The 11,483-nt window shown below is 45.7% G+C and overlaps 2 protein-coding genes across 3 annotated transcripts; one reads left to right on the top strand and one right to left on the bottom strand.

Moving 5' to 3' along the window:
• Positions 1 to 1,066: 1,066 nt before the first annotated feature.
• LOC124701507 (glutamate decarboxylase 1-like) lies at positions 1,067 to 6,388 on the bottom strand. Its single transcript, XM_047233578.1, has 7 exons — positions 6,220 to 6,388; positions 5,905 to 6,109; positions 5,602 to 5,802; positions 5,299 to 5,513; positions 4,896 to 5,202; positions 4,672 to 4,800; positions 1,067 to 1,645 (listed from the first exon to the last, which is right to left on the bottom strand). The coding sequence occupies exons 1-7, from the start codon at positions 6,303 to 6,305 to the stop codon at positions 1,271 to 1,273; spliced, it is 1,518 nt and encodes a 505-aa protein (XP_047089534.1). The 5' UTR covers positions 6,306 to 6,388; the 3' UTR covers positions 1,067 to 1,270.
• LOC124701508 lies at positions 1,670 to 4,429 on the top strand. 2 transcript variants are annotated; one of them, XM_047233580.1, is made up of 5 exons: positions 1,670 to 1,807; positions 1,888 to 2,251; positions 2,818 to 2,904; positions 3,465 to 3,741; positions 4,089 to 4,429. In XM_047233580.1, exons 2-4 carry the CDS (start codon positions 2,002 to 2,004, stop codon positions 3,734 to 3,736), a joined length of 609 nt encoding a protein of 202 aa, XP_047089536.1. In that variant the 5' UTR covers positions 1,670 to 1,807; positions 1,888 to 2,001; the 3' UTR covers positions 3,737 to 3,741; positions 4,089 to 4,429. The 2 variants fall into 2 exon arrangements, with proteins under 2 accessions (XP_047089536.1, XP_047089535.1); XM_047233579.1 differs by lacking the exon at positions 1,670 to 1,807 and having other exon boundaries at positions 1,845 to 2,251.
• Positions 6,389 to 11,483: the final 5,095 nt, after the last annotated feature.

Genomic DNA, 11,483 nt, shown 5'->3' with positions numbered 1-11,483 from the left:
GCTAGGTTGGCCACCACAAAGAAGAACAAGAACCGCAGGGAAGCAGACATGGCCTTGAAGTCCGGGCAGAAAGGGACTGGCACCATGAAATGGCTTCCATTCATGTCCATCTTTGTGTTGGAGAAGATGTGCGGCTTGATCAAGACCGAAGTGAGAACTGACAAAAGATTTAAGGAAGTCCATCTAACTGTTGTGGCGAAGGGCTTGTTTGACCACTGTGGTGTCTCCATGTGCTCCACTCAGGTGTACAACCACCCGAGGAAGTGGAGACAGAGGTGGCTCACCATTAGCAATCTCTACGATCTAAGCGGGGCTCAGTGGTGAGAGGATACGAAATGAATCATCCTTGGGGTGAGCACTACTGCGGGAACGTCGCGGTGAGCACGCTCAATCCACCTCACTAACTCTTTTGATCAGCCACAAGCACAACTAACATCATTGTCCCTTCGTATCGTAGGATCACCCAAAGGACGCGGAGTTCCTGAATGTGCCCATTGCCAACTACGATGAGATGCATACCATCTTATCTTTCGGCCTCGGCGAAAATAGGCGCGGAGGTTTCTGGTTGTTCTTCCTCGAAAGAACCAACATGGGTACCGTCAACAGTTGGATTTTCCATTTTGGGTGGCTGAGTGTGCCTGGGAGTGTTTTTTCTTGGCAGCGAACACACGAAATCTGCGATGTCAACACTAGTTAGGTTTCGTTATTTTGCAATATTTTATATTTGTGTCAACCATGGTTCAAACTATGTATTAGTTTGTGAAAAGCATGTTCCAAACTATGTCTTAGTTTGTGTAAACCATGTTCCGAATTATATATTAGTTTGTGGAATGTTTCTTCTCTCTACTGAAATAAAAATGCAAAAAAAAAAGTATTTTAATGTTATAAAAAGTTTGGGGCAGCGTTTGGGGGACACGGATGGGAGCGACATCCCGTCCCCTAAACGCGGCACGAACAAAACACGCGGAAACGCTTTGGGGACACGGCTGGAGATACTCTAATAGACGCTATGCCACAATGGCTTGTACTTTTGTGCCACCCAAAAGAACAACTTTGCAAAAGCATCTCAGTGGTAATAAAAATACTAGTATAAGTGCAGACGAACTGCGCAAATTATAAAAGTCATCACAGCAAAACTTTGGTTACAAACTCCGCCTAAAATCGGTAGCTCTCACTCGGATCAGCAAGACAAATATTAAAAATGGGTAGCTCTCACTCGAATTCATGATGTGGAGACTCTTAATTGTAAGTTGTGACTGCTTAGTAGTCACTAGCAGACGCCGTTGGTCTTGCTTGTGAGGACGAACTTCTTCCAGGCCTCGGTGACCGACTTCTGTGTTTCGAGCTCCGTCTTCTTGACGTGCCCGTTGGCCACGACGACGTTCTTGGGCAGCGTCGCCGCCGGCAGGAGGGCGACGGGAGGTGGCGCAGTGAGCTTGGAGGACGGGAGAGCGTCGAGCTGGTAGAGGACCTTGTCGATGTCGAGGACGAGGCGCTCGGCGAGGGTGCGGCTGAACTCCTCCCTGATGACGACGCGGAGCACGGTGACGTGCTGCGCGTCGGGGGGCATGGTGTAGGCGGGCACGATCCATCCGAAGCGGCGTAGCATGTCGGAGATCTCGAACTCGTCGTGGCGGCTGTGGTCCTTGCAAGGTTTCGAATTTCGGCCCGAAAAATCGAATTTCGTCCGAAATTCGTCCATTTCGTTTGGGCCCGGAATCTGTACGATCCGCTCAAATAAATTCGGCCCGTTTTGAATTTGCAGCCCGGCCCAAGGTCAAGAATAGTCCAGAGATAACCCCAGGAGGTATAAAAGGTCGAATTGGGTGCTTCCTAACCCTAATTTTCATTTTCCCCACTTGCCTCTCACCTGTGCGGCGGCTGGAGGCAACCAAGAGAGTGAGGCGGGGGCAGCGCCGCCTCCGCCCGTAGCCATCCTTCTCCCCGAGCATCCACCACTCGCCAACCTTCTCCTCCATCCACTCCCTCCCATCCACGGCCATGGAATGTGCAGGCTTCCTCAACGGCGGTCGTTCAGCCATTGACTGGTTCGGTAGTGGCACCTCCACCATGGAGCACGACTGCACGCGATCGTTGCGGGGGAATCGGGGCTCAGGCGGCGACCGGGTCGACGGCGGCAGCAGCATGGAGCGCAGCCACACGCGGCCGATGGTGGGGCTGGGCTCAGGCAACGCCACTGCTCCAGACGCAAGCAATGGCTCTGGAGTTGCACGTCCGCATGCTGGGCAAGGTGAGAATGAGAAGTAGCGTACCAGTACAATGCATGCTTAATTAGAGTTTGTGGTAGTTTAGATTTTGTAGCTAACTTGTGTAGTCCATCACACAAATACGTAGCAGCCCATCACAGAGAAGATTCATGTGCAAACAGTGTTGTGTATGGGGACGAATAACACCATTGGCATATATGGAATAGAAGAACAGGAGTACATGATAATCAGTTATATTTAGTTAATGTCTTCTAGAACCAGGACATAGTTAACTCTGTGCTATATATAAATGGACGCAGAATCTTTGATGCTAGATCAATGGTATATTGGTATAGCTATTTTTCAGAGTATTATATGTGGCTCTGAAAGCACCAAAATAAACTTAGATGCTCGTCCAGTGCTCTGATATCTTGTGTGTTAGTGTGTACTACTATAAGTTTTGATCGATCATGCTTATTTGTATGATGGCATGAATGTATAAATTGATTGTACTAGCTTTTGTTGATAGATTATCTATATTATACATTTCTGTTCAACAAGTGTATGCATCTGGCTGTTAGCTCCTAAAATATATTTACATTTTTTACAGATAAAGAAAGGAGGAGCAATGGCAACCCTGGTGATGAAGATGTTGTGATGGTGAATGATTCACCAACAACAGAGGCAACCTGGAAAGGTCCATACATTGTTAACTTCTTGCACTCTGTTAACTGGTGCTTAATTCGTTTTTGATGCATATTATGATGCACTACTTGTTACTTGTTAATTAAGTCCAGTTGTGCTTAATTCCGTTTCTTACACCTTGCTATCTTTTAACAAATGTTATGCTAGTTCATATGTCTACTACATGGTTAATTCGTTTTTGATATCATATTCTGTTTTACAAGTTATTACTTGTTACTTGTTAATTAAGTCCAGTTGTTCTTAATTCTGTTTCTTACACTTTGCTATCTTTTAACAAATGGTATGCTAGTTCATTATGTCTACTACATGGTTAATTCGTTTTTGACATCATAATCTGTTTTACTTGTTATTATGATGCACCAAGAGTTAATAGATGTGTTGTTTCTGTTTACTCCTAGTTCATTCTGTTTTCATTTGATATTAACATGCATTTAGAGGTACTTGTATTAATTCTTTTTCTTACGCCTCGCTATCTTTTATGAGATGTTATATATGTTAGTTCATTGTGTTAACTCTTTTATAATCGTAATTCATTCTTTTTTTTAAATGTAGGACTTCTAAACAATGACATCTATCATATCTGGAATCATGGCCCAAAGATTGGTGGGGGCTTTGATTGCCGGTATTGCCGCCTAAAGAGTAGAGGAGGTGCAACCCGCTTTAGGGAGCACCTTGCTGGTATACCAGGTGATGTCAGGGAGTGCCCAAATGTTCCAAGGAATGTTCGTGCTGCAATGAGGGAGTCCCGGGATGTGACAATGCTGAGGTCTGCCCGGCTTAGGAAAGTCAAGAAGGTCAAGAACGTCAGCAGCCTCTACAAATAAGATAGGTACATTTTTTATTCTGGTTGCCAATGATAATTTTTTTAATAATTTACACCATCTATTTCTGTTGCATGATTGCATCCTCTTGAACGAAAATAAAATCTGGTAATAGATTGTTCAAGATGATACATAAACTATGCAAAAAATGTTAACCATAATCCCATTGTGTCCACTTTGTCTCCTAACATGTAATAGAAACGGGTATGCACTTCCATATTGTCACTGAAAATAACAAGACTTGTATGTAAATGTATGATTGCTTCATTATATTCTCTGGAACACATTTAAGCTTGTATATTCACAGTGGTACCACATTACCTTTCATGATATGTGTTTTTCTTTAAATTGCAAGGTTAAGAAGCCTGGGAGCAAAGCTATGTTGCTGTTTCATGCAAGATGCGTGTGAGTTCATATTCTCGTTTTGGGACAGTTGAAGAATGTTTTGGGGCAGTGTAAGAACGTGAAGTCAAAATGAGTTCATGTTCTCGTTTTGGGGCCAGTATGATTGGACTTTGAAGTGCCCGGTTGTAGTATGGATTGTGATTCTGAACTGTCTGTTAACTAGCCTAGCCTACTGTTGGACTAATATGTTGTGATGGTTAATATCGGCTATTGTTGAACTGTGGTTCTTATGTTGTTATTTTTGGGCACTGTTGATCAAATGCTCTTATCTGATGGATAGATTCTGCCGTATGATTCATGTGTGTTTATTTTGCTACAGAAGTGCTGTGCATCATTGTTCTTGATTATTTCATATTTTTTTGTCAAATTTCGTCCATTTTTCGTTCATTTTTCGTCCATTTTTCGTCCCAGATTTCAAAATTTGGATTGTTGATTTCGTCCGGCATTTTCCGAAATTTTTCCGAAAAAACGAATTTCGCCCATTTCGCCCAGGGGCGGTAAATTTTGCAAAACGAAATCCGAAACCTTGGGTCCTTGAGCGAGAAGGCCACGAGCGGCACGCCCTCGTCCTTGGAGACGATGTTGAAGCGGCCCGTCTTCTCCAGCCCGTCCTTGAGCACCATGGCGTTCTCGTGGCAGTTCTCCATGATGTTCCTGTACCCCTGCATTGCATTGCGATCGTGTCAGATCACCAATTGCGACCAATTGATCGATGTGCTCTAGCCTCTAGGTGAAGAAGAAGGGTGTGATGAAGTACCTCGAAGCCGTGTCGAATAAGCTGGTAGTACTGCGCGATGACCTGGCTGGAGCCTTTGGAGAAGTTAAGTGTGAAGGTGGGCTGGTCGGCGCCGAGGTAGTTGATGTGGAAGATGAGCTCGTCGGGCAGGTCCTCCTTGTTGCGCCAGACGCACCAGCCGATGCCGGCGTAGACGAGGCCGTACTTGTGGCCGCTGACGTTGATGCTCTTGACCCAGGGGAGACGGAAGTCCCACTCCAGCTCCGGGTAGAGGAAGGGCGCGATGAAGCCGCCGCTCGCCGCGTCAACGTGGATCGGCGTTTCCCAGCTGAAAATTCACGGCACATTTAGCACAACAATTAACGTAAATATGACATGACGGAGTGACTCTGTTTTTGGGCTGCTCTGCTAGTTAGGTACTCACCCTGTCTCCTTGTTCTTCTTGTCGAGAAGGTCGTTGATGAGCTTGACGTCCTCGAACTCGCCGTTGAGCGTGGAGCCGAGGATTGCGGCAACGCAGATGGTGTTCTCGTCCACCATCTCCACCGCCTGCTCCGGGTCCATCACATAGTACCCCTCCCTCAGCTTCACTTCCTTGAGCTCCACCTCAAAGTACCTGGCGAACTTCTCCCAGCAAACCTACACAGAACAAACATCGTTCCGTCAGAAAATTCCAGAACAAGATCCTCAATTCTCAATTCCATGGATCGTGAGGCTGCTGAATTACCTGGACGTTGGCGCCGGTGATGATGTTGGGCTTGTCGAACGGCTTGCCCTCGGCCTTGCGCTTGTTCTGCCACCTCCTCTTGAAGGCCAGCCCAGCGAGCATTATGGCTTCCGACGACCCCACCGTGCCGACGCCCACGGCGGTCTCAGACTCGCCCAGCGGCGCGTGGAAGAGATGCGCGATCATGTTCACGCACCGATTCTGCAATGCCCCCGCGCACACACGAAAACCGCGTCAGTATACAGAACACATAACTTCTCTGTGTGGCTGCACACAAATTGAAGCAGAGTTTTGTTTGCGTACCTGGAGCTCGGTGGTGACGGGGTACTCGTCCATGTCGACGTAGTTCTTGTTGATGGAGGCCATGATGAGCTTGTCGCACTCGGGCTCCATCCAGGTGGTGACGAAGGAGGCGAGGTTCAGGCGCGGGTTGCCGTCCAGCATCAGCTCGTCGTTGATGATCTGGTACGCCGCCTCCTTGGGGATCGAGTTCTCCGGCATACGGTACCTGCACAAATCAACAAATTTAAGCCCACCGGCCGGTCAGTCTCCCAGGAAGTCCCAAGAACGAACAGGCAATGAGCATTGAAGCAAGAACAGCATGGCACGTGAACATGCCTTGGGAGAGACGAGCGCACATAGCGCGAGGCGAAGGTCGAGTGCACCGACACGTCGGTGTCGGAGGGGGCCCTGGTGAGCACCATCGCTTCAGGCCGAGCAGGGAACAAGGTGAAGCTAAAAGCTAATGTCGCCGCCGCTTCTAGCTAAGCTCTGTATGAAACTTGAATCAGGTGCAGTAGGATTTGGTGTGGGTTGTGGCGGAGGCGATGCCCCGGTTTATATACGCGGGCGACGGGGTGTGCAGATTTGGAAATGTGTAGCTGCAGAGGGAAAGCAACCTGGGAATTCTTGGGCAGAGGGGCAAAAACGAAGCCGTGCGGATGGTGCGGTGGTGCGTATGCCATTGAACAGGCAAGAAGCGTATGAAAGGGAAGACAGAGTTATGCCCTGGTCCATGAACTAGTGCTATACTTCTCCGTTGAATAGCAAGGAGCAGCAGGGAAAGGCAACAGAAGGTCAGAAGGAGAAAACATCTAAAAAAAGGTCAGAAGGAGGAAAAGTACCTTCCTGCATCAACTTTGGGGCCACACCCCTAAATTGTCGAGTAGTTTGTACAGTCAAATCTATATAGAAACAAAAAAACCTCGGTTTTGTAATTTCGATGTAAATACTCCCTCCTTTGTCATAAAGTACTGCATAGAAGATTATTTGAAAGTTAAATGATGTAAAATTTGATCAAATTTATTGAAAAAATATTTATTTCTGCAATACCAAACGTATATCATATGAAATATGCGTCATTATGAAACTAAAGGTATGATTTGGTATTCTAGATGTCGATTTTCCTTCTACATGATTGGTTAAACAATATATTATTTGAACTTTCAAAAATCATATGTGCACTACATTTTAGAAAGGAGGGATTATATATCTTTGCATTTTACAAAAATAGCAACCCCGCATTTTTATAAGGTCAACCATTGTCGATTAAAATGATAACTACATGTTAAAAAATGAATAGACTTAGTCAAATAAAATCTACAAAATAAAATCATACACATGAGTAAAGGGTGAAAAAATACGATTATACATTCTGAAAAAAAGTATATGCAACCGGTGTAAAATAAATACACAATAGATATCAACATATAAAAGTCGGCCATATGGCATCTACACTCACGTGAAGAAAAAAATCGCCTTGGCTCCGCTCATCGTATTCGACAAAGTGATGGGTCCCCTCGTCCTCCATCGTGGCTCCCTAGTGGCCACTCTACCAGCCAAAGGGTCAGGGACCCCAAATCTATGTTGCTGCGTGGTAGTTAATTCTCTTAGGGTTAGCAACTAGTCAACCCAAGCCACTGTGGGGATGACAAAGATATACAAAACAAGAATAAGGTTTTACCACTCCCCGTCCACCTCATGGGCGGTGGTCTCGTCGGTGGCATTGGGGAGGGTGGGGAATCATCTCGTGGTTCCTATTTTGGAAAAGTGCATTCTGTCATGTCTCTGTGTTTTAGATGTGGTCTTTGTGCCTCGACATGATGGTTTCTTCTCTTCCCTGCGAGGTTTGGCCTCTAGGATATGTATGGGCAGATCTAGGGTGGTCATCGATCCCTCGTAATACGACGACCTATTTCACAAGGCATTGTTGTCGGCATCTTGTAGCTCCGACCGGCGAATACCTAGTTGTCGATGCAATAAAGTTTTCCTTGCTCTGGCGTGGTTCAAAAATCTAGAGTCGGCACTGTGCCTCGCGCTATGGTGCGTCGTTGACACAAGTTCAGGAGGGGACGACGCCAATGTCCCCAATGACTTATGTGTAATTTTATTTTATTCAAGTGTGGTGATGTAAAGGTTAGTTGACTTTTAAAGTTTTAATACATGGCTTTGACATCTTCTCTAAAGAGAAACAGAAACATATGAAAGTCAAGCAATCTCCCAAAAAAGATTAATCTACTGGTCTCAAGAAAATCCATTTAGAATAAAAAAAAAGTCCACTTTCCATTCCGGGACTCTTAGGGAAATTTAATTTTCATCCTAAGACCTATATTTTTCTTGACAAAGGAAATTTATTAATATTGCGAAGATACAAATTACACCGAGCCTATGCAACAATAAATATCTTTAAGATATTACGGATGCGCATAATCCTACTATAAAAAAGAAGAAGAAGAAAAACAAAGGATCCCGCTACGGTGATAACAACCTTGTAGATGCAACATAAACCACTAGCAAGACAGCACCCGGAGTCCGCGCTCTCAAAATAATACCTTCATCAAGGTCATTGCCAAACACAACCAATTAAGGTCAGATCTTGGATTTTCGTCCTGAGCAAGTCCGCCCTCTGAATACAGTGCCTTCAATAAGACTATTGCCAGGAACAACCAATTAAGGATAGACCTTGGATTTTCATCCTCAAAATAAAACTTTGTAGTCCTCTTATGCTGCCGCCCCCATTTGCCGATGTGGTTGCTACAAGTCAAGAAATAGCAACCAAAGTCCTCTTCGCCTGGAAGATCTGGTTCATCATTACTACAACCATAGAAGGAGAAAAGGTACCTTCCTACACTAACTTTGCCGTCACACCCCTAATTATCGAGTAGTTTCTACTGATATGCTAGTAAACTAATCCCTCCCTTCTAACCAATAAGATGTATCAATTTACTCCAAATTTACGTAACATCGTAGATAAAAAAATATAGCAATATTAATGATACTAAAAATCATCTTTTCATAATGTATTTCTTTAGTATTGCATATGTTAATATTTTCTTCTATACACACTCTCCCTTCTAATTTAAAGTTGCACATATTTTTACATGTAAGTCAAATTTTGTAAAGTTAGACTAATTATATAACAAAATATAGCAACTTTTATAATATGAAATTAATATTATTATAATCATAGTGAATTGTATTTTCATATTAAAATAAATTTCATATCAAAAATTATAATACATTTTCCTATATAGCCAGTTAAAGTTCGTAAGCTTTGACTTGAATAAATTTAAATGCCTTATCATCGAACAGATGTAGTAGGAATTAGAAAAAACATTGAATTTTTAAGTTTGAAGTAAATGTATATGTTTGCATATTATATCCCCCATTTTGTTGTATATGAAAAGTGTAACTGCGTATAAGAAAAAGAATCGACTTGATCAAACCAAACCTAGAGAATAATATTGAACACATGAATAATGCACACAAAAAATATAGTTACACGCCGTAAAAAATATAAGTACATATGAAAATGGTGTTCAATAAGTGTACAATAGAGAACAACATGTAAAAGTCATCCAGATCGTTAGAAAGTCCAAAGGCAACATTGGCAGGGTTCCGCTTATGATGCGCCACCGTCGAGTGCCGGATGGATAAGACTGGTTTCTCGAAGGGAAACATCATTTTTTGCGGGAATTTTTCCTAAGGACTTATGTGTGATGTTATTTTTATTCAAGTATGGTTGTGTAAAGGTTGGTTGACTTGGATACTAGATGAATTTGACCTCTTCTAAAAAAAGAACATATAAAGTCAAGCAATTTCACAAAAGGTTTAATCGACTGTGTCAAGAAAATCCCGGGTAAAGAAAGTCTACTTTCCATTTACATCCTGGAACCTTGAAGGAAGTTTAGTTTCCATCGTAAGACCTATATTTGGTGAGAGGGCAAAGGTCGATTTCCAGGCAAGGGAGGCAAACCATTGGCAAAACCAGGTGCCGAACGGTTAACACATAGGAAAAATTCTCCTATATTTGGACATTTTTGTTTGCTGTTGACGTCGACGCGTTGGCCTAGATTCGAGTGAGAAAGGAATATGCGGGATGGGGTAATGGCGGAATGCCTAAAACCGGTCAGCGATTACCATCGACGACGCCTCCCGCATGGGCCGTGGCGTCCGAGTCACGTAGCACGCGCTGATCGACGCGCGCGAACGCAGTGACCGCGTCCAGCACCGACCGACGTCCTCCTGTCCTTGCCCTGCCCCAGGTTTTCCCGGACCAGGTTGAAACCGCCGTCACCGGTCGAGCCTCCCTGCGGGCGGACGTGGGCTTGCCGTCCAAGAAAAGCAAGGACTGGTTTCCGTGCTCCGCCGTTTCCACTCCTGCGTGCCCACTGGCTCGCCTTTCTTTTACTGCTCTTTCCATCTTCTTTTGCGTAGTAGTAGAGCCTCACCGCGAGCAATCTCCAGCAGCATCCTAAAGGGAGTTGAGGTGCATTGGACAAAAAAAAATGTTCCTAGCGTTCACGTGCCTCAAAGTCTCTTTTTGTCCGGCGCGGTCCAATACGGTGTCCGACGCCTTGAGTATTTTCCCGCTACAGAGGACGCTCCTGGCACGCCGGCCACAACGAAAAGCGAGGCGAGGAGTGGAGGGACCGATGCGTCAGCGGCACATTGAAGTTTAACCTAACCGTCGCCTACCTCGCGACGGAAGTTATTGGCGCGCAGCGACGGTGCAGTTCCCACAAAGGCGCAGCGAAGCGTAGCCTAGCTCTGCGTGCCGGCGTTAATGAGCGCCACCGCTCCCCCGCCTCCCTCCAGCCTATAAAAAGGCATCGTCCCTCACACACAAACCCTAGCGCCTCTCTCCCTAACCCTAGCCACCACCATCTCAAGAGTCGACGCCATGGCTGGTAGAGGCGGAGGCCGAGGTCGCGGTCGTGGTCGTGGCCGCGGCAGAGCTGCACGCTCGTCGTCGCCTGCGACGCCGTCGTCTTCATCGTCGGACCTGCAGGAGAAGGAGCGGGGAAGTGATGTTCGAGTTCATCGTCGTCCTCAAGGGCGACCCACTCGGCATCCAGAGGCTGCCGGACAAGTTCGCCGACTTCGTCGCCGGCAACGAGTCGGCCTCGCTGCATCTGCGAGAGATTGCCTGCGGCTGCTGCCGGTGGATTGTGGACGTGATCTTTGACGCGCGCGGCAAGATGTACCTCCACACCGGCTGGGAGAAGTTCGCGCGCTACCACCACCTCGAAGTCGGCTTCGTGCTCACGTTCCCCTACCTTGGCGAGGCAGACATGAGCGTCAAGGTGTTCGATGAGACGCGCTGCCGCCGACACTACCACTGCGACAGCGCCGAGGAGGACGACGACTGATTGTTGTTTCTTCGCAGCGAAAATAGGCACGCATGTTTTTGGATGTTCTTCCTCGAAATGACCAACAGGGCTATCATCACCAGCTGGATTTTCCAGTTTGGGTGACTGGGAGTGCCTGGGAGTGTTCTTTCTTGGCAGCGAACACACGAAATCTGCGATATCAACACTATTAGGTTTCCTCATTTTCCAATGTTTTTAATTTGTGTCAACCATGGTTCAAACTATGTATTA

Source organism: Lolium rigidum, chromosome 3, assembly GCF_022539505.1.
Source record: "Lolium rigidum isolate FL_2022 chromosome 3, APGP_CSIRO_Lrig_0.1, whole genome shotgun sequence".
Taxonomy (NCBI): domain Eukaryota; kingdom Viridiplantae; phylum Streptophyta; class Magnoliopsida; order Poales; family Poaceae; genus Lolium; species Lolium rigidum.
Note: the sequence above shows the minus strand (reverse complement) of the source record. Positions and strands in the feature narration are given on the sequence as shown.